The sequence below is a fragment of the Nomascus leucogenys genome, chromosome 18 (assembly GCF_006542625.1).
Source record: "Nomascus leucogenys isolate Asia chromosome 18, Asia_NLE_v1, whole genome shotgun sequence".
NCBI classification, from domain to species: domain Eukaryota; kingdom Metazoa; phylum Chordata; class Mammalia; order Primates; family Hylobatidae; genus Nomascus; species Nomascus leucogenys.
The window spans coordinates 55,901,191-55,920,531 of record NC_044398.1 but is presented as its reverse complement, the minus strand read 5'-3'; the positions used below and the strand labels follow the sequence as shown (position 1 = coordinate 55,920,531).

The window sequence follows — 19,341 nt, the reverse complement described above, 5'->3', positions numbered from 1 at the left end:
ACATTGGGTCCGGTATCTGCAGCCCGATTTACTTCCTCCAGTCACCAAGTGTTAATCATGCTCTTCATGGAGACGTTCAGATATATTCCAACAAGTTGGGAGCAGAAGATCCTGGAATATTATTCTGCTTCTTCTGAGACATTGTATTTGTTCAGTAGTTGCATTTCCCTGGTCTAAGTAAAAGAGCTTTCTCTTGATAATCAGTGTGTCTTTCTCTCTTTTGCTAGGATTTAATTTCAGAAAATAGCAGTTCCTTCCACTCTTTATACCTTCCCCAATGAGTCAGTGAGGCATCAGAGTCCATAGCCTGTGCAAGTGTTTTGCTTTGCTTTACCTACCAATCTAGTAATTTTTTACTACTTGCTAAGATTTCCCTTCGTTCAGAACTTTAGAATAATATTATTAAGAAAATTATATATAAAATTTATACAGAAAATAATGATTTTAAACATGTTAATATTTTGAATATGTTAATATAAAACAATAAATTTAGAAGAATAACCTCTTTTGGTGCCATGAAAGCACTTGACTATTTATGTAGCCCCCACTCCTTCATGTGTGTGTCAACAGATTTTCCCCTACTATCCTATAAACTAATTTCTTTAAACACTATTTTCTATGAGTGGCGGTTAGTTCCTTGATGTTTCAGATAACTAATGTGAAAAGACTGCCTATATTTATTTATTTATTTTATTTATTTATTTATTTATTTATTTATTTGTTTATTTTTTTGAGATGGAGTCTCGCTCTGTCGCCCAGGCTGGAGTGCAGTGGCGCAATCTCAGCTCACGGGAAGCTCTGCCTCCCGGGTTCACGCCATTCTCCTGCCTCAGCCTCTCCAAGTAGCTGGGACTACAGGCGCCCGCCACCATGCCCGGCTAATTTTTTTGTATTTTTAGTAGAGACGGGGTTTCACCGTGGTCTCGATCTCCTGACCTCATGATCCGCCCGCCTCGGCCTCCCAAAGTGCTGGGATTACAAGCGTGAGCCACCGCGCCTGGCCTGCCTATATTTATTAAAGGTGTTATTTTTAAATATCTTTTTAAGGATTTTGCCTTAATTATAATGCAGTGCACACCCAGAGCCTGTGGTGACAGGGTTCCAAAACATTAGAATATTTGGCATCTAAATAAATTATTATAAAACCAAAACATTTGAATTCATTTTTAATTTTGCCTTTGAATTTCTTGTCCTATCTATATGTTCCAAATTATAATACCTTGGTTATATATCATCCTTTACATACTGCTTATTTTGTTAAGTGGAGAAACAACATTACAGAAAAGAATGGAAAACCTCTATACTAAATCCAAGACATTTCATTAATTTTGAAGAAAGCAGGAAAAAAGCAGAGTAGTTTCTAACTCCTATTGTCATTCAGTATGTAAGGTGAAGTTCTGTACTGCCTTAGCTGTTTTAATTGTGGATTAAACCATCATATTTAGTCTGATGTTATTACTCTTGGTGATAATGCCACATGAAGGAAGGATGACACTGTTGATAGATATTGTACCTAGGTAACAGGCAATGTGCAAAGTAATTCTAGAAACTGCATCATCTTAGTTATTTCTTAATTATGTCTACCAGCAGTGGAATTCCAAGAATACTGACTATGGTAATATGGAGAAAAAGGGGATCTGAAAAGCTACCCAGTTCTGAGTGTTCTGAAATAATCCAAACTTTGTTATTCAAAGCAAGCCAATAAATCTCATAAAAGGAAATTTTCAGGAGGACAAGAAACAAAACAACATTTCTGGAGAAAAGAATTACTTCTTTTAATGTGCAAATTAGCAATCTTCAAATTGTCCTAAGGATTGTGAAATGAGCTTAGTCCTGATCTGGGGTAGATGAGTAGCTGCACTTTTCTTTAATGAGCCTGTACAAACTGTACATTAATTTCATTATAAGCTATTTAAGGAGTAATGCAGAACTGAAGACAAAGTATTTCCATTTCACTAATGAAAACAAAGAGCTGTTAGAATTAACATAAAGCAGCACTTCAGCAAATTCAACTATCATGGTTGATCAATGTTGCTTGATTACAGAGTTAGATCAGCCTCATTTTCAAGTGATGTTCCTTTGTATTCAACGAATGTGCCAAAAAATATATTTGTTCAGCTTAAACTGAAAGGAACTAATAAAATTGTTAAAGTTGTATTCACAGCTTTATCGCTAATAGTATTTTTCAGTTCCTTGACACTTTGTAACATGTTTCCTGCCGTGTGTCCAGTAACAACAGATCAACAAGTCATAAGGGCATTCTACTGTGTGACTCCCTGGCACACTTTCCTCCATATTCCAAACAGGCCACTTCTGTGTTCCCTGGATGTTCCTCAGAGACTTCACTGGGACTCCTAGGAAAAAAATACCTTTCCCCAGCATCTGTTGTTTCTATTCTGTTAAGTATTGATGTTTCCCCCTAGAGCTAGGTAAAAGCAAGAAGACTCTGTAAAAGAAAAAAAATTAACAGTTGGAACAATTGGGTCATATGTTAAGTGCTTTCAGAGAAACAAAGACCGTGTCATTTTGTATAAAGAAAGATGAGTAACGATTTATCTATCTTGGAATTGGAAGAAGATGGAATCCTTGATTACAACTGGCAGAACCTATGATTGCATTAGTCTGTCTGGCTCTGCCTCTCATTTTACACTGACTGACCAATATACAGAATCCAACATTGATTCTTATTTTTTTAGGAATCCACCCCCAAAACTAAGGCAGCCTGAGCTATGGTCAGCAGAATTCAATGACTTCATAAGCAAGTGAGTAAAAACAGTCTTTTAAAAAACCAAAGATATTCCCTCCTGCTATAACTAAATCTCCTCCTATTTCTTCTTATCTGTTAAACAGCCCCAGAGATTTCTATTATTTTCTTCAAAGGAAGCATCTATAGTGTCTTTTAAATGTTGGGTGAATTTATCATTGCTCAGATAATAGCCTTAGGGTCATGTTTATTCACTTATCAATAGCTATGCTTCTGTGGACCCTTTATAATCAATGGACATGTTCTTTCACCTATGTTTTGCCTATGGGTGTCATTTCATATGAGATGGGTCTCTTAGCATACCATTAGGTCATGCTTCTTTATCCAACTTTATCCTCTGTGCCTTTTAATTGGGGCATTTAGCCTGTTTACATTCAGTGTTAGTATTGGCATGTGTGGATTTGATCCTGTCATCATGTTGTTAGCTGGTTGTTATACAGACTTGTTTGTGTGGCTGCTTATGGTGTCACTGGTCTATGTGCCTAAGTGTGTTTTTGTAGTGGCCAGTAATGGTCTTTCCTTTCCATATTTTGCACTCCCTTCAGGACTTGTTATAAGGCAGGCCTGGTTGTAATGAATTCCCTTAGCATTTGCTTGTCTGAAAAGGATCATATTTCTCCTTTGCTTATGGAGCTGTAGATGCTTCCACACAGATCCTCAATGGAACTTAGTGTCTGACATATTTCTTGCAGTTTCCCCTCTGAGAAACATTTCCTGATTTCTGCCACACAGTTAGTATTCTGTCCTGGTTGCTATTGATTTGGTTTGTCTTCCTCTAGTAACATTGCCAATTGTATTTAGCTTACTTGCTTTGACATCTTTCTCTATAACTAGACAGTAAGCAACTCTAGGGCACTGAATGTGCTTACTTGTCACTGTAACTCCAGTGTCTAGCAGAGTAACTCCAGTGTCTAGCAGAGTGCCTAGTACACATTAAAGATTTGATAAAGTTTTACATCAATAAAATAATTTCATATGTGCCTCTTCTGAATACATAGAACAATTACTACAGATGTCAGAAATTAATGCATTCTGTTAAACTAAGGGAAAACTAAGAGCACTTGTTCTTATTTTTTAGACATTGGCATTCTTATTCCTTAGCGTATTTTAGCATTCTGGGGAAATATGTTTTTGGTTAAGCTCAATGAAATAAATTGCCTAATTATCATAATACCGATTAGAAATGGCACTGCTCAAGCCAAGGCATGAGTTTCATCTTTTTATGCTTTTTTCTTTTTTTTTTAATATCCCCAAATGACAGCCCAGTTTTCTCATAATCATAGACTCTGTGAATTGCAGGGTTAAAGGGGTCTTGGAAAGTTGTACAGCCCAAGTTTATATCTAGAGGTTAAATCCTTCCCAAACATGTGCACTCAGTGGCTGTGCAATCAATACTTAAATATCTCCAATCAAAATAGTATTTCCCAATGCAGCTCATTCTACTTTGATAAGCCTCACTCTTGAAAAGTTTTTCCTTAGACTGATCTGAAAGCTGTTTCTCTCTGGATTCCACCAACCAATTCTAGGTCTTTTACCCCTTGCGACCACTGAAAACTACTTGAATGCTTCTTTTAAATATTCAAAGTCAGCTGTCACAGCTGGTTAAACATTCTACATTTGTTCAAATGCTCCTCCTGTGCTGTTGTTTCAGGTGCTCTCACTAGTCCTATCCTTTCTCATGAATATGCTCTGGTTGAACCTATCAAGAAGTACAACAGGCATTAGTACATCTGCTGTATGACCTCAAAAAATACATATTGACATGGAATTTAAACATCCTTAGCTGAGTGGCCTTCTCAAATGGGTTAGCAGTTTTATCACATAGAAACAGATCAATTGAGAAGCCTTTAAAAGCATTTGTGAAGGGAAACTGCATTGTTTGTTTTAATTTTAGATAAGCATTAAAACTATAATGACTTCATTGTCATTTATCTGCAGCTACTAACTTGTAAAGGAGACTTTGCAGTGGAGACATTTTAATTATCACTATGCAATAATCCTTGCTGGGAGATGACAGAAGTGGTATTTAGTTGAAAGTTGGTATCACTGCAGCTTAATCACTCACAGATGTGTGCACTTTCACAAACATTTGTTTCATCATATTGCAGTTTGCTATTTTTGAGAGATTAAAAATTGCAATTAATATATTTTAAGCTTGGGCTGAGCATTTATGAGGAGCATCGCTCTCGTGTGTTAGATTAATTTTTAGGAATATGAATAATAGTTTCAAAACTCTAACTTATCTAATAATTGCATGTTCTTTTTTGCCAGTGCAGGTGCTTGACTAAAGATTATGAAAAGCGTCCAACAGTGTCAGATCTTTTACAGCATAAATTCATTACTCAAATTGAGGGCAAAGATGTGATGTTACAAAAACAACTAATGGAATTCATTGGCATCCATCAATGCGTGGGAGGCACAGAAAAAGCCAGGTAATCAAATAATATCTTGATTCCAAAATCCAGAGATTATTGAAAGATTTTGAATAGTTTAACAATGTATTAGTTTTTAAGGTGAATAAAATTTGGAGGTAATGGGAACTTACATGAAAAGTGTATGTCACCTGTTGAAATGCATTTCAATATTGGTAAAATTATAGGCAACACTTTCTTTTTTTTTTGAAACAGAGTCTTGCTCTGTCGCCCAGGTTGGAGTGCAGAGGTGCAATCTCGGCTCACTGCAACCTCCAACTCCCGGGTTCAAGCGATTCTACTGCCTCAGCCTCCCGAGTAGCTGGGATTACAGGCCCCTGCCACCACGCCTGGCTAATTTTTTGTATTTTTAGTAGAGACGGGGTTTCACTGTGTAGCCAGCATGGTCTCGATCTCCTGACCTTATGATCTGCCCACCTCGGCTTCCCAAAGTGCTGACATTACAGGCGTGACAGGCAGCACTTTTTAAACAACTTTGTAAGAACAAAGAATATAAACTTCAAAAGATCATTTTTGTATTGGTATATGTTTTCTTGTATTTTCTGCTTTTCTATAAAGTAAGATATCTTAGAGTTGGGATTTAAAAAAAAACATATAAAACTTGAAAGACCTTTTGACACTATTATTTGTTCATTTTCCCTGGTTAAATTATATTTAAAGATCATTTTAAATATCTTTGTACATCCTCTTGGGATTTTAAATAGTATATAAGTTTATTTTAGGAAATTTAAAAGTCACAGAGAAATATACAATGGAAAATTAATCAAGTATAACATTTTAATCTGTAACCTTTTAACATCTTCTTCTTGTTGGATATACTTTTTTTTTTTTTTTTTTTGAGACAGGGTCTCACTTTGTCTCCCAGGCTGAAGTGCAGTGGTGCCATCTCTGATCACTGTAGCCTCGACCTCCCGGGTTCAAGTGATCCTCCTTCTTCAGACCCCCAAGTAGCCGGGACTATAGGCACGCACCACCATGCCTGGCTGATTTTTGTATTTTTAGTATAGATGGGGTTCTGCCATGTTGCCCAGGCTGGTCTTGAACTCCTGAACTCAAGTGATCCACCTACCTCAGCCTCCCAAAAGGCTAGGATTACAGGCATGAGCCATTGCGCCCAGTCAGACATTTTTAAACATTTTTAAAACAAAATTGGAATAGTATTATATGTGTCCCAGAGACTGTCTTCTTTCACTGAATTGTGAATATCCATATAATTAAACATTCTTCTAACACAAAATTTTAATGGCTAGATAGCATTCCCTTGCCTGACAATTTAATGATTAATTTAAATAATTCCATACATTTTGGTAGTTACTAATTGTTTTTACTCTGTCAGGTAACTGTGTAATGAACAGAGTTGTACATTAATCTCTTACTATTTTCTTAAGATAAATTCCTATAGATGGTACTATTAAGTCAAATAATTATTAAAGTTAAATTTATAATATCACTTTATTCTTGATAATCCTATTTGTTTCATCCCAGAAACATATCACTGTTTAGGGAGTTGGAAGAAGTGAATAGGACATTACTTATTTGAATTCCTGTTGTGAATGTACACATTTAATTCCCATTTGTTTAATGCCTACTATGTGCCAGATTTTGTGTTAGGACTTATCTCATGTGATTTTACAACAAGTGTGAGGAAAATATTTTATGATAACCCATTTTCATAGCTGAAAAGAACTGAAGTTTGCAGAGGTTAATTAACTTGCACAAGGTTGCACAGGAAATAAATGACTTAGCAAGGATTCAAATTCTGATCTTAAAGCCCAAGCTTTAATTCACAGGAGTAAATGGACTAATGATTGTGGATGATCTTGGAAGATAATAGTCCTTACCTGTTTGAGTTTATAGCCTTGCTGCAGAGACAGACCTGATATACCTTTAATGACGAAGAATTAAGTGACAAAAGAAAGAAGCAGATATGTAGTTTATAATGAGGAGATAATCATGGGTCATCCATGCCCATCTTTTTATCTTTGTGTAAACGTAGTTTCATAATCTGCTGCAACCTCATTCTTCCCGAAACAGACAACAAATAATCAAAATAAACAGAAATTGAAGTGTATTCACATTGTGTAGGATGTTCAATGTCAAGAACTGTGTAGGATCTGAGATATTACCCTACTTGCAAGCTAACAATTTAGCCTGCCACAGTTTCACGAATGCTGGTAGAAGACACAAGATTCATGGATGAGAGACAAAGGACTTTACTACTCATTGCCAAGCTGGTAACATGAGTTTATGTTCACATTGGTTCTCCTTGCTCCCTAGAGTCCTAGGGGAAACGTGGAATAGGTGGATGTTGTGTCCACACTTGGCTTGCCTCATAACTGGGAAATCCTGAACTTGGGAAACTCCAATCTTTTAAAGGGGCTGCTTGCATGCTTGCCCAAATTTTGCTTTGGAGGAAACATTATCTTTACCATCCTGAACACCAGATAAAACTTCCATCTGTCCTAGTATTTTTAATTTCCAAGGCTGTTTGCTATACAAACATTGAAAATACAGTCTGGAACAAAAGCTAATATAAGACATGCAGAAATTTGAAAGACCCATGAATAATTGTCTCCCAGTGTTCAAACATCATGAGAATGGTTGCACTACACAGTATTTAGATTCTCATGCTTGTGCTGTAAGTTTCAGTGATTATTGGGCACAGTGCTATGCTCAACACTTTCTGATTCTGAGACACAAGATGTAGTCTTGTTTATCCTGTTAAAAATTCAGAGTATGCTTTCAGTATGAGAATTCATGACATACTCAGTTATGGAAATTTTTCAGTTGTTCTTTTAAATATTGATCCTCTGTCATTCTTTTCACTTTTTATTCCTGAGACATAAATGTTGGAACCTCCTATTTTACCTCACATGTCTTGCAATTTCTCTGTCATGTTTGTCACCCATTTATCAATCTCTGCTATATTCTGAATGAATTCTTCAAAATTGTTTCCCAATTCACTAATTTTCTCATAGAACTGGGCCTAGTCTAGATATCTTATATACCAATATTTTTTTATGCTGATATCTATTATATATCAACATCTATATTTTTCATTTATATAATTTCTTACTTGGTGAGTAGTTTTTTGTTAACCACTCTTTTCATATCTGACTTTTTATATCTGGCTATTCATTTTTTCTTTTGGGGGACTGTAATTCCACTTTTTTTCTCTTTGATCTTAAACATACTTTTTAACAGTAACCTCAGATTTGCATTTCAACACAGGTGAATTGTCCTGATTATTGAGTTCATTTGTTTATTTAATATTTGGTTTCCTTAGTCTAGGGTTCAGAATTTTAGTTTGCCTTCTCATCTTGAGTGGGAGGTTTTTTATTTTGGTTTTTCTTTCCTTCTGCATTCTGTCTATTTGGAGAGTTTTGCCTTTGCCATTATTTGATTTCAAGATTCCCCAGGGCCCATTGTGATTCGAAGGAAATTGCAGATCTAGTTGCTGAGCCAGTGGGAAGTAGATCTTATGTCTCTCCATCCTGCCATCTCAAGCACCTGGCTCCATATAAAAGGAAGAAGCGGCAGAGTTTTTTCAATCTTTTTCCCAGGCAAGGGACCCCCACACTCAACCCCATTCTTCCCACCACACCTCGGTCAAGGCCTTCATTGTGAGTGTATGTTTTAGTTCCCTTACTCTCCAGGCCTCTTTTTCCCATTTTTGGTGCCAGACTTCAAATCAGCCTATAGTTTCTGCCCTCTTACCTGGTGTTCTTGTTTGCTCTGTTAGGTCCTCTCTAATGCTCATCTTGTTTTAGAAAATATCTTTGTCTTTTTAATTTTATTTTTTAACGTGTAAGAAATATTTTATTTTTTACAAACGTATGTTTGGAAGAGGTGGGAGTTGAACTTGAATCTTTACCCACAACACTTTCTTGACCATGGATCTTAGTTCAAAGGAGGAGGGAAGATTTTCCTGCCCTCAGCATTCATATTCACACTAGTCCCAAAGTGTGAGACATACTCAGTCAAAAGAAAAGAGGCTTGGTTATGCCACTGGCAACACATTAAACAAAAGCTGTCTTCTTGAAGATCTTAAAAAATGACTTGATTTGTCAGTTTCTGATGTTGGTAAAATGGATCAAAAAATCTGATTGTATTAAATGAACATAGCTAACCCAAAGCTGACATTTTTCTTTTTGTACATGATGTTATCCTTTAGAACTGAAGGTCTGTGCTTGGCAGGATAATTTTTTAAAAATTAAAGATTCAGCTTTAAAGAAAATGGTCCTAATATAAATTGAATACAAAGTGAATACTTTATAAACTTCCTTGTTGGGGAGAGGTGGAGTGTTGGGAGATACTGTGGAATGGATATGAGAACTTTCTATTTTAAGTCAAGACCTGAATATAAAACAGATCACTTTTCTAACTTACTCAACTATTCTGAAAAATTAAGACCATGTTGTAATACACTCCTCGAAAAACGGGAGAGCATTTTTCAAACGAGTTAAAATTGACAATGTTAGAAGGCAGACTAAATTGGGAGAAACTCTAGTTATAAAATATTTTAAAAGAAAATTTTTCTTATGAATCCAGTATTTTTAAACAGTTGACTATCTGATTTAATGGGAATAGATAAAAGTCATTTGTAACTGGAATGTGCTATTCAGAATTCTTGAGTAAAACAGTACAAGCCCACTTAAAAAGTAAAGCAGTTTAGTGGACAATATTGGATGGCTCAGAGAACGGAGAGGATGGAAGAGAGCCAGGTTTAGTCATGAAAGCAGAGGGCTTCAACTGTCCTTCCTCAAGAATCACCAGCCAAAAGGCTGCCACTGAAAACCACCCACCTGCCTCTAACATTGCCTGCAGTGACACTAGTTTCTTGAATGCTACAACCCACTCAAAATGTTTGTAAACTGACTTCGAGCTTTATGTTGCTTCCTTGAGGTTCTAAGTTCCATACTGGATCATCTGATCGCCCACGCGTAGGTCACAGGCCCACACTGTGGGTGAAAGTAGGTGGTGAGAGACACTTGGTCTCAGCTAACTTCCAGTTTCTATGTGAGAGGCAGAGTCCTACCTGCTAACCGTTTTGAAATTTCTTCCCCACAGCAGAAGGGTATTTTTGAGCTGCTGAAGCAACAGGTGGATAGCCATTATATGGAATATTTTTTATTCTATTTCATTTTATTTTAGAGACAGGGTCTCACTGTTGCTCAGGCTGGGCTCAAGTGATCCTCCTGCATCAGCCTCCTGAGTAGCTGAGCTTACAGGCACAAGCCACCACATCTACCTCCTGTATGGAATATTTAACACTTCCTACAATTCTTTCTTTTATGTATCTTGAACATTTGCCTAAAAACTTATTTAAGCTATGATTGTCATTCCTCATAAATAAAGAAAATATCTAACCCAGCATCTACTTAAATAACAAATTCCAAATTAAAACTTCCTTTTTTTGAAAGTCATATTATTAACATGTTATCATCTTAAATTTCTTTTGTGTTTTATATACAATGCAAAATAACTTTAATATTTTACTTGATACTCTCAGTATGCTAGTGGCAATTACCTTTGATATTTATAGATTGTTATATTTTTCATATAATTTCATAGAAATAAAAAGGATTTAGTAACTCCTTTTTCTTACTAATTTTGGTTTCTTAGACCAAAAATACTGGCTGTATTTGTGGTGCTGTTGCAACTAGTCCACTTGTCCCAGCATCTGTGGTTTTCAGGCCAGAATATAAGGCATATTTGAGACATGCGTGGAAGGATTAACAAAAGAAAGACAAACTAAAAATTGACCATCCAATCAGTGTTAAAAGTACTGGCCAGGTGTGGTGCCTCACGCCTGTAATCCCAGCACTTTGGGAGGCTGAGGCGGGTGGATCACGAGGTCAGGAATTTGAGACCAGCCTGGCCAATATAGTGAAACCCTGTCTCTACTAAAAATACAAAAAATTAGCCAGGCGTGGTGGCAGGCACCTGTAATCCCAGCTACTAGGGAGGCTGAGGCAGAAGAATCGCTCAGGCAACAGTGCAAGACTCCGTCTCAAAAAAAAAAAAAAAAAAACCCAGCCCAAGCTGTCAATTCCTTATTAGGTGTGGGACTTTATTAATGTAAATTCGCTCAAATAGGATTTTGATTTTACAAAACAGAACAATGAAAAGAGAAAACAAAAAAATCAATAGGAAGTAATAATAGGGTTCCTTCCATGTGACACAATGCATGACTCCATTTTATGTTCTATTTTCTGGGCAAGATAATTTTTCTTTAATGGCTATGACTATGTCATGGTGAGAATTATTCACCCTTTGGAACATGTACGCTTTTCCTTAACACATGAGACTTTAAAAATGCTATCCCCACTGCTTTTCTAACAACTGTTTTCAATTCCCATCTCCACATGACTGAAAGATACTTCAAACTCAACATGTCCAAAATTAAACTTACGGTATTCCATCTAAAATGTGTTCTTTGTTCCCTTTCTTATTTTATTTTATTTTATTTTATTTTTTTGAGACAAGGTCTTGCTCTGTCACCCAGGCTAGAGTGCAGTGGCACAATCTCGGCTCACTGCAACCTCCACCTCCTGGGTTCAAGCAATTCTCCTGCCTCAGCCTCCTGAGTAGCTGTGGTTACAGGCACCTGCCACTGTGCCCGTCTAATTTTTGTATTTTGTTTTTTTAGTAGAGATGGGGTTTCACCATCTTTGCCAGGCTGGTCTCAAACTCCTGACCTCGTGGTCTACCCGCCTCTGCCTCCGAAAGTGCTGGGATTACAGGCATGAGCCACCACACCCGGCTGTTCCCTTTCTTATTAATGACACCACCACTTATCTCATTATACCAACCAGAAATCCAGGGATTATCTTAGTCTATTCCTCTCTCCTACTTTTCTTTTTTAGTCCAAACCAGGACTAAATTTCTTATGATCCCACTCAACACCAGTTGTGCTATAATTTTTGCTACCCTAGAAATCGCAGATTGAGATGACATCCATGTTGTCTCAACATTTGTTGAGGCCATTGTATAAAGATCTGGATAAAGGTTCTACACAGAGGTCTGACAGCTGAATCCTTTATAGAGCCTGTGCTCTGGGACTAACTTTTTAGTAAACAGGATAAGACAAGCACATAAATAACCATTATACAAAGTTTCAATCCCATTTCCACTAGCAGGGACAGGAGGGCTTATCCAGGAGGTGGCCTTTGAATCAGCACCGTGAGGGATAAACTGGACTGAATCATATGAAGATAGAGTTACCACAAGATGAACATTATAGCAGGAGAAACAGCCTGAGCAAAATCATGAAATCAAGGAGATAAGCTGACAGAAAGGCAAGCATTTAATCAAGCTCTAAGGGGAAAACCCAGAAATAGGATTGGAGAGGTATACAGAGACCAGACCACTGAGAGCCCTGAAAGTCAGACTGAGGTTTGACCTGTGTCCATGACAGCCCACAGCAGGGAGTACCCCATCACCAGCTCTTAAGCCACCTGTGTTCTACTGTGCACCAGCCTTTTGTTGGTTCTAGAAGGTAAATTATGGATATACCAAGACAGACTACAGCAATAATTTTGGATTCATTTTGCTTGTTCCTAGTATGACCATTTTCTCATACGTTTCTTTTTAACTTTAAAATATGGTATTTTTTTGAAGGTAGGGGGAGTTGGTCCCAACTATGTTTAATTATCATCTGTCTCTAAATGTGCTTAATTGGGTCTTGTCCTTCTGCCATCTTCCATTACACAAGAGTGGGTGCCCAGCCCTTATTACAGACGCTTGAATCCCAACCCCTGCCTTGGACTGCCAGGATGGCAACTCCACTGTCTGCAGCAGCCCACTCAAGCTAGGGACCCAGACAGGAGTATTTCTCTTCACCTAGTTCAGTGTAAGTCGATTCTAATGGCTCCATAGATGAAGTAAAGACGGTAAGTGTCTCAAATTAAAATTAGAAACAGGAGAGCACTGTTCTGAAAACAAGATAACCTAGAGTTTGCTTTTATTCAGATAGGAATCTATCATGAATCAAGAAACTGGATAATGATAGCTCCATCATTAAAATACATGGCCATTTGCTATGACCAGATCTAGTCGCTAGTCTAGAAAAAAATAGAAAAGGAGCTACAGTTCACATAAAGATAATTATATTAATAATATTAACAAAGGCTGATGTTGAATCTTCAGTGTTGAAAGGATGATGAATTTGCTTCAAAATTATGTATTTAATAAGCTGTAATAGGTAAGACAGGGGCTAGTGTCTGGATATTTATATATTTAATATATTGATATATATTTAATATTGGTATATATTTAATATATGTGGACATTTGTTTCTATGTTTTTGTGTTTTTTTTTTTAAATGGAGCGTGTGTGTGTGTGTGCACACACATCATTTGTGCTTATATTCTAAGTAAGATTTTATTTTAGAAGATTCCCATCTTGGCCGGGTGCGGTGGCTCACGCTTGTAATCCCAGCACTTTGGGAGGCCGAGGCGGGCGGATCACGAGGTCAGGAAATCGAGACCACGGTGAAACCCCGTCTCTACTAAAAATACAAAAAAAAAAAATTAGCCGGGCGTGGTGGCGGGCGCCTGTAGTCCCAGCTACTCGGAGAGGCTGAGCCAGGAGAATGGCGTGAACCCGGGAGGCGGAGCTTGCAGTGAGCCGAGATTGCGCCACTGCACTCCAGCCTGGGCGACAGAGTGAGACTCCGTCTCGAAAAAAAAAAAAAAGAAGATTCCCATTTTATCTTGGCTAAAACAAGAAGTAAAGGAATTGTCCCTGTCAGTGCTAGAAGGAAAGGTCTCATAAAGGAATATACTGGTAGCTATGTCCATGCAAGATGGACAACTCAGGAAGAAACAGATAAAGCTGGGGAATATAGCAACGATCCCTCTAGGACCAGGAAATTTGGAAAAGAAATAATAACTTACCCTTTCCTGTCTTAAATATTTCCTTATGTCAGTCTTCAGGACTTCCTCTTCCAGGAAAGCTCCCAGAATAAAAACTAAATGGCTTTTTAACGTGGTCTCTCGGAATTTTAAAAGGAACAGACAATTGAATAATTATTCCCTGGAGAAGGCCATTGTAAGTACCTGTGCTCCTAAACAGCACTAAATAAAGGAATTCAAGTAAATAAGAAGAGGCAGTTGCTGATACTACAAAAAAGTTGTAAATAATTCCGAGAATAAGTTACATTGTTGCCTCAAAATGAAACAGCGTAAAGAACCATCATGCATTCTGCCCACTTGTGCTGAATACCTAGTTCAGTTCCTGTCTTTATCATACCACTTCCTGCCCGCCAAATAGTTATGCAATCATGGATTATTATTGCTGGAAAGAAACTTTGAATGTGGATCCTTATTTTAGAGATCAGGAAACTAAATCCCAGAGAAATTGAATCCTGTCTTCTGAGACAATAGCCAGTTAATGACCAGCACAAAGCTGTAACTCAAGTATAATGATTTTTCAGACTAGCTCTTTTACTAGTTTCTCTTTTCCTCACTAGTGTTAGAAGTTGGCGGTCACAAAACTGATGGACAGATTTTGTTTGAGCTACTTCGTATGGTTTACTCACAATGGGCATTTACACTTAAATTTTATTTTATTTCTTTGGTATACTGCAATTAGAGTTTGCATTACTAAGTAGAATGTTCAATGGTCAAGGAATCTTTGTTCATGTTTTCCCTAAGACTTTTTTTTTTCTTTTTTTTTGAGACAGAGTCTCCCGCTGTCACCCAGGCTGGAGTGCAGTGGTGCCATCTTGGCTCACTGCAAGTTCCACCTCCGGGGTTCACACCATTCTCCTGCCTCAGCCTCCCAAGTAGCTGGGACTACAGGTGCCCACCACCACGCCCAGCTAATTTTTTTTTGTATTTTTTTTAGTAGAGACGGGGTTTCACTGTGTTAGCCAGGATGGTCTCAGTCTCCAGACCTCATGATCTGCCCACCTCCACCTCCCAGAGTGCTAGGATTACAGGTGTGAGCCACTGCACCCGGCCCCCTAAGACTATTTTTTAAATTAAGGATACAGAGTGTGGAAACAACTAAGTTTAAGATGGGTATCTAACTTATCCTTGAAATGTTTGGGAAATAATAATTTAGGAACTAGGTTTAATGACACATCGATATGGGTGTTGACAATCATCAACATAGTGATCTTTTCATTTCTTTTGGAAAGAGTCTGTCATACCTATGATGAGTTTAGGGGTTTTCCTATGTTATTAGTAGCCAAGCTTTCAGCAGGGGCCAACAAAACTCTGCATTCAATGAAAAAAAGGCCTGGACTGTTTTCTCTAGTAATTAATACTGTAAGTTGTACTGCACTCTCAGACTTTTTTTAGTCTGCTATTTTGTGTGCTCTACGTGGTCTATTTTTCAGTGTTTAGTTTCATTTAGGCTTAAAATGACAAGTTGCCAGTGGCTCCCATCACGAGTCACTGATGACAGTAAGTGTTCCTAAAAGGACCAACTTGCTCATCTCTCCCTGTGGATCCACCCACACTGTAGCCCTTGGGGCCACTTGCTGGTTGCTGAACCTGCTATGCATCTTCATTCTTCTCCATTTTGGCTTATGGAGTGTTCTCTCAATCTCACCCACCTTCATTCTCTTCTTAGGAATATATTTAAAACCAGTCTCCAACTGTTGGCACCTTTGAGAAACCTTTCCCAGAAGTTACAAGTATGTGTTTACACTTCCTTTCCTCTGTGGTCATACATCACTTTGTTCTTACTTCAGTTAGACACACCTGGGATAGAGTCCCAATCCTGCCATCTATTAGTCTTGTCATGAACTAATTTTGTGACTCTGTATAAGTTACTGAACCTCTCTTAGACACAGTTACAACCTATTTATAAAATGAGGACACCAATAACACCTATCTGGTAAAGGTGAGAAGATAAATGAAATAAAATAAAAAGCATGAAGCACCTGCACAACGTTAGCAGTCACCAGCATTTTGTGGATAGTTTGTTGCATCTGTATTTTACAAATCTTAATCATCTATGTCTCCAGTGCTGAGTCTAGTAATTTGCATGTAGTAAGTACTCAATAAATATATATTATTTTGAATTGAAGAGTTTGGGTTGAGATCTGAAATAGAATGCCTTGACTTGGCTTTATATGTTCAATAGACACAATAGTGCATTTAGCTATTTATTACTTGCCGTGAGAAAAAAATTGGAGAACCAATTAACATGGAAGATTTTTTGAGATAAGGGTTTTGAAATTTTGTTCTAAAATTTTTTAATAGATACTTCCAAATCTATTTTAATATATGGTGAGAGATAGGGATCTAGTTTCATTCCTTTGCATATGTAAGCCCGGTTTTCCCAACACCATTTATTGAAGAGATTGTCTTTTCCCCACTGTATGGTCTGGCACCTGTATTAGACCATTCTCACACTTCTCTAAAGAACTACCTGAGACTGGGTAAGTTATGAAGTAAAGAGGTTTAATTGACTCACTGTTCCTCAGGCTGTACAGGAAGCATGATTGGGGAGACCTCAGGAAACTTACAATCATGGTAGAAGGGCAAAAGGGAAGCAAGCACATCTTCACATGGTGTCAGGAGTGAGGGAGTCAAGGGGGAAATTCTACACACTTTCAAACAACCAGATCTCATGACAACAGCAAGGAGGAAGTCTGCCCCCATGATTCAATCAACTCCCACAGGGTCCCTCCCCCCAACATTAGGAATTATAATTCAACATGAGATTTGGGCGGGGGCACAGAGCCATATCGGCACCTTTGTGAAAAAAGAGCTCACTGCGGATTTATGGACTTATCACTGGGTTCTCTATTCTGTCCCATTGGTCCATGTGTCTGTTTTTATGCTAGTGCTCTGCTGTTTGGGTTACTGTGCCTCTGTAGTATAATTTGAAGTCAAGTAATGTGATTCCTCCAGTTTTGTTCTTTTTTGCTTATGATGGCTTTGGCTATTCTGGGTCTTTTGTGATTCCATATAAATTTTAGCAGTGTTTTTTCTATTTCTGTGAAGAATGTCATTGATATTTTGATAGGGATTGCAATTAAATCTGTAGATTGCTTTGGGTAGTGTGGGCATTTTAACAATATTGATTCTTCCAATCCATAAACATGGAATATCTTTTCATTTTTCGGTGTCCCCTTCAATTTCTTGCATCAATTATATAGTTTTCATTGTAGAGATCTATCACTTCTTTGGTTAATTCCTAGGCATTTTATTTTATTTGTAGCTATTGTAAATGGTGTTACTTTCTTGATTTCTTTTTCAGATTGTTTGTTGTTGGCATATAGAAATGCTACTGATTTTTGTACGTGGATCTTGCACTCTTTACTGATTTGTTTATCAGTTCTAATGATTTTCTTGTGGAGTTGTTTAGGTTTTTTCAAGTATACCATCATACCCTCTGCAAACAAGGATAATATGACTTCTTCCTTTTCAGTGTGGACTCCCTTTATTTCTTTCTCTTGTCTGATGACCCTACCTGGGACTTTCACTGCTATGTTGAATAACAGTAGGCATCTTTTTCATATTCATGATCTTAGAGGAAAGGCTTTAAATTTTCCCCATTCCGTATGATACTAGTTATGGATCTGACATATGTTCCTTTTATTTTGTTAAGGTATGTTTCTTCAAAATCCAGTTTTTGAGGGTTTTTGTCATTTCAATTGATGCTTAATTTTTCACATGGTTTTTGTCCTTCATTCTGTTGATACAATGTATCACATTGATTGATTTGCATATGTTGAACCATTCTTACATCCCTGGGATAAACCCCACTTGGTCATAATGAATGAGTTTTTGTTTGTTTGTTTGTTTGTTTGTTTGTTTTGAGATGGAGTTTCACTCTTGTTGCCCAGGCTGGAGTGCAATGGTGTGATCTCAGCTCACCACAACCTCCGCCTCCCAGGTTCAAATGATTCTCCTGCCTCAGCCTCCCGAGCAGCTGGGATTACAGGCAGGCACCACCAGGCCCGGCTAATTTTTTTTTTTTGTATTTTTAGTAGAGACGGGGTTTCTCCATGTTGGTCAGGCTAGTCTTGAATTCCCAACCTCAGGTCATCTGCCTGTCTTGGCCTCCCAAAGTGCTGGGATTACAAAATGTGTAGTTGAATTTGGTTTGGTAGTATTTTGTTGAGAATTTTTGCATCAAGATTCATTTGTGATATTGCCCTATAGGCTTTTCTTTCTCCTCTACTTTTCAGAATAGTTTGAGGGGGATTGGCAGTAGTTCTTTAAATGTTTGGTAGGAGTCAGCAGTGAAGCCATTGGGTCCCAGGCTTTTCTTTGCTGGGAGACATTTTATTATGGCTTTGATCTCATTACTTCATATTTGTCTGCTCAGGTTTTGGATCTCTTTATGGTTCAATCTTGGTAGGTTGTATGTGTCTGGGAATTTATTTATTTATTTTTAAATTTTTCAATTTATTGATGTATATTTGCTCATATTAGCTACCAAAGATCCTTTGAATTTCTGTGGTATCAGTTGTAATGTATCCTTTTTCAATTCTGATTTTACTTAGTTGGGTCTTCTCTCATTTTTCTTAGTCTGGCTAAAGGTTTGTCGATTTTCTTTATCTCTAAAAAATCAACTTTTTGTTTCATTGATCTTTTGTACTGTTTTCTTCATTTCAAATTCATTTATTTCTGCTCTGATCTTTATTATTTCTTTTCTTTTACTAATCTTGAGTTTAGATTGCTCTTGCTTTTCTAGCTCTTGCATACATCATTAGGTTGTTTATTTGAAGTTTTTTTATTTTTGCTGTAAGCACTGATAGCTATAAATTTCCCTCCCATTACTGCTGTCACTGTATTCCATAGGTTTTGGTATGTTGTGCTTTCATTATAATTTTTATTTCAAGAATTTTTTCAGTTTCCTTCTTAATGTCTTCATTGACCCATTGGTTGTTTAGTATCATATTGTTTAACCTTTTTCCTGTTTTTTTTTAAGTGCAGCTTGCTGCCATTGCTCATTTAATTTTACATAAACGTGTTTTTTGAGACTGACTGACTTTCAATGTGAAAATAAAATATAAGAACTCTTCTTGGAGTTATTGCAAAACAGAACTAACATTAGAATAGTCCGAATCATCGGAATTGTCTATTTTGGAAAAATCAGATTCATCAAATGAATCTTCAGCCAACAATTGTTCAAGAACAATGTTAACATCACTTGGAGGGATGCTATGTTTTC

General features: G+C 37.3%; 1 protein-coding gene across 1 annotated transcript in view; it reads left to right on the top strand.

The window, feature by feature from the left end:
- Positions 1-19,341, top strand: part of MYO3A (myosin IIIA) — a 282,509-nt gene that overhangs the window by 86,690 nt on the left and 176,478 nt on the right. The window contains exons 9-10 of the mRNA XM_030798007.1: positions 2,697-2,762; positions 5,041-5,196. Of these exons, the coding sequence (XP_030653867.1) occupies positions 2,697-2,762; positions 5,041-5,196 (222 nt within the window). The remainder of the gene's footprint in view (positions 1-2,696; positions 2,763-5,040; positions 5,197-19,341) is intronic.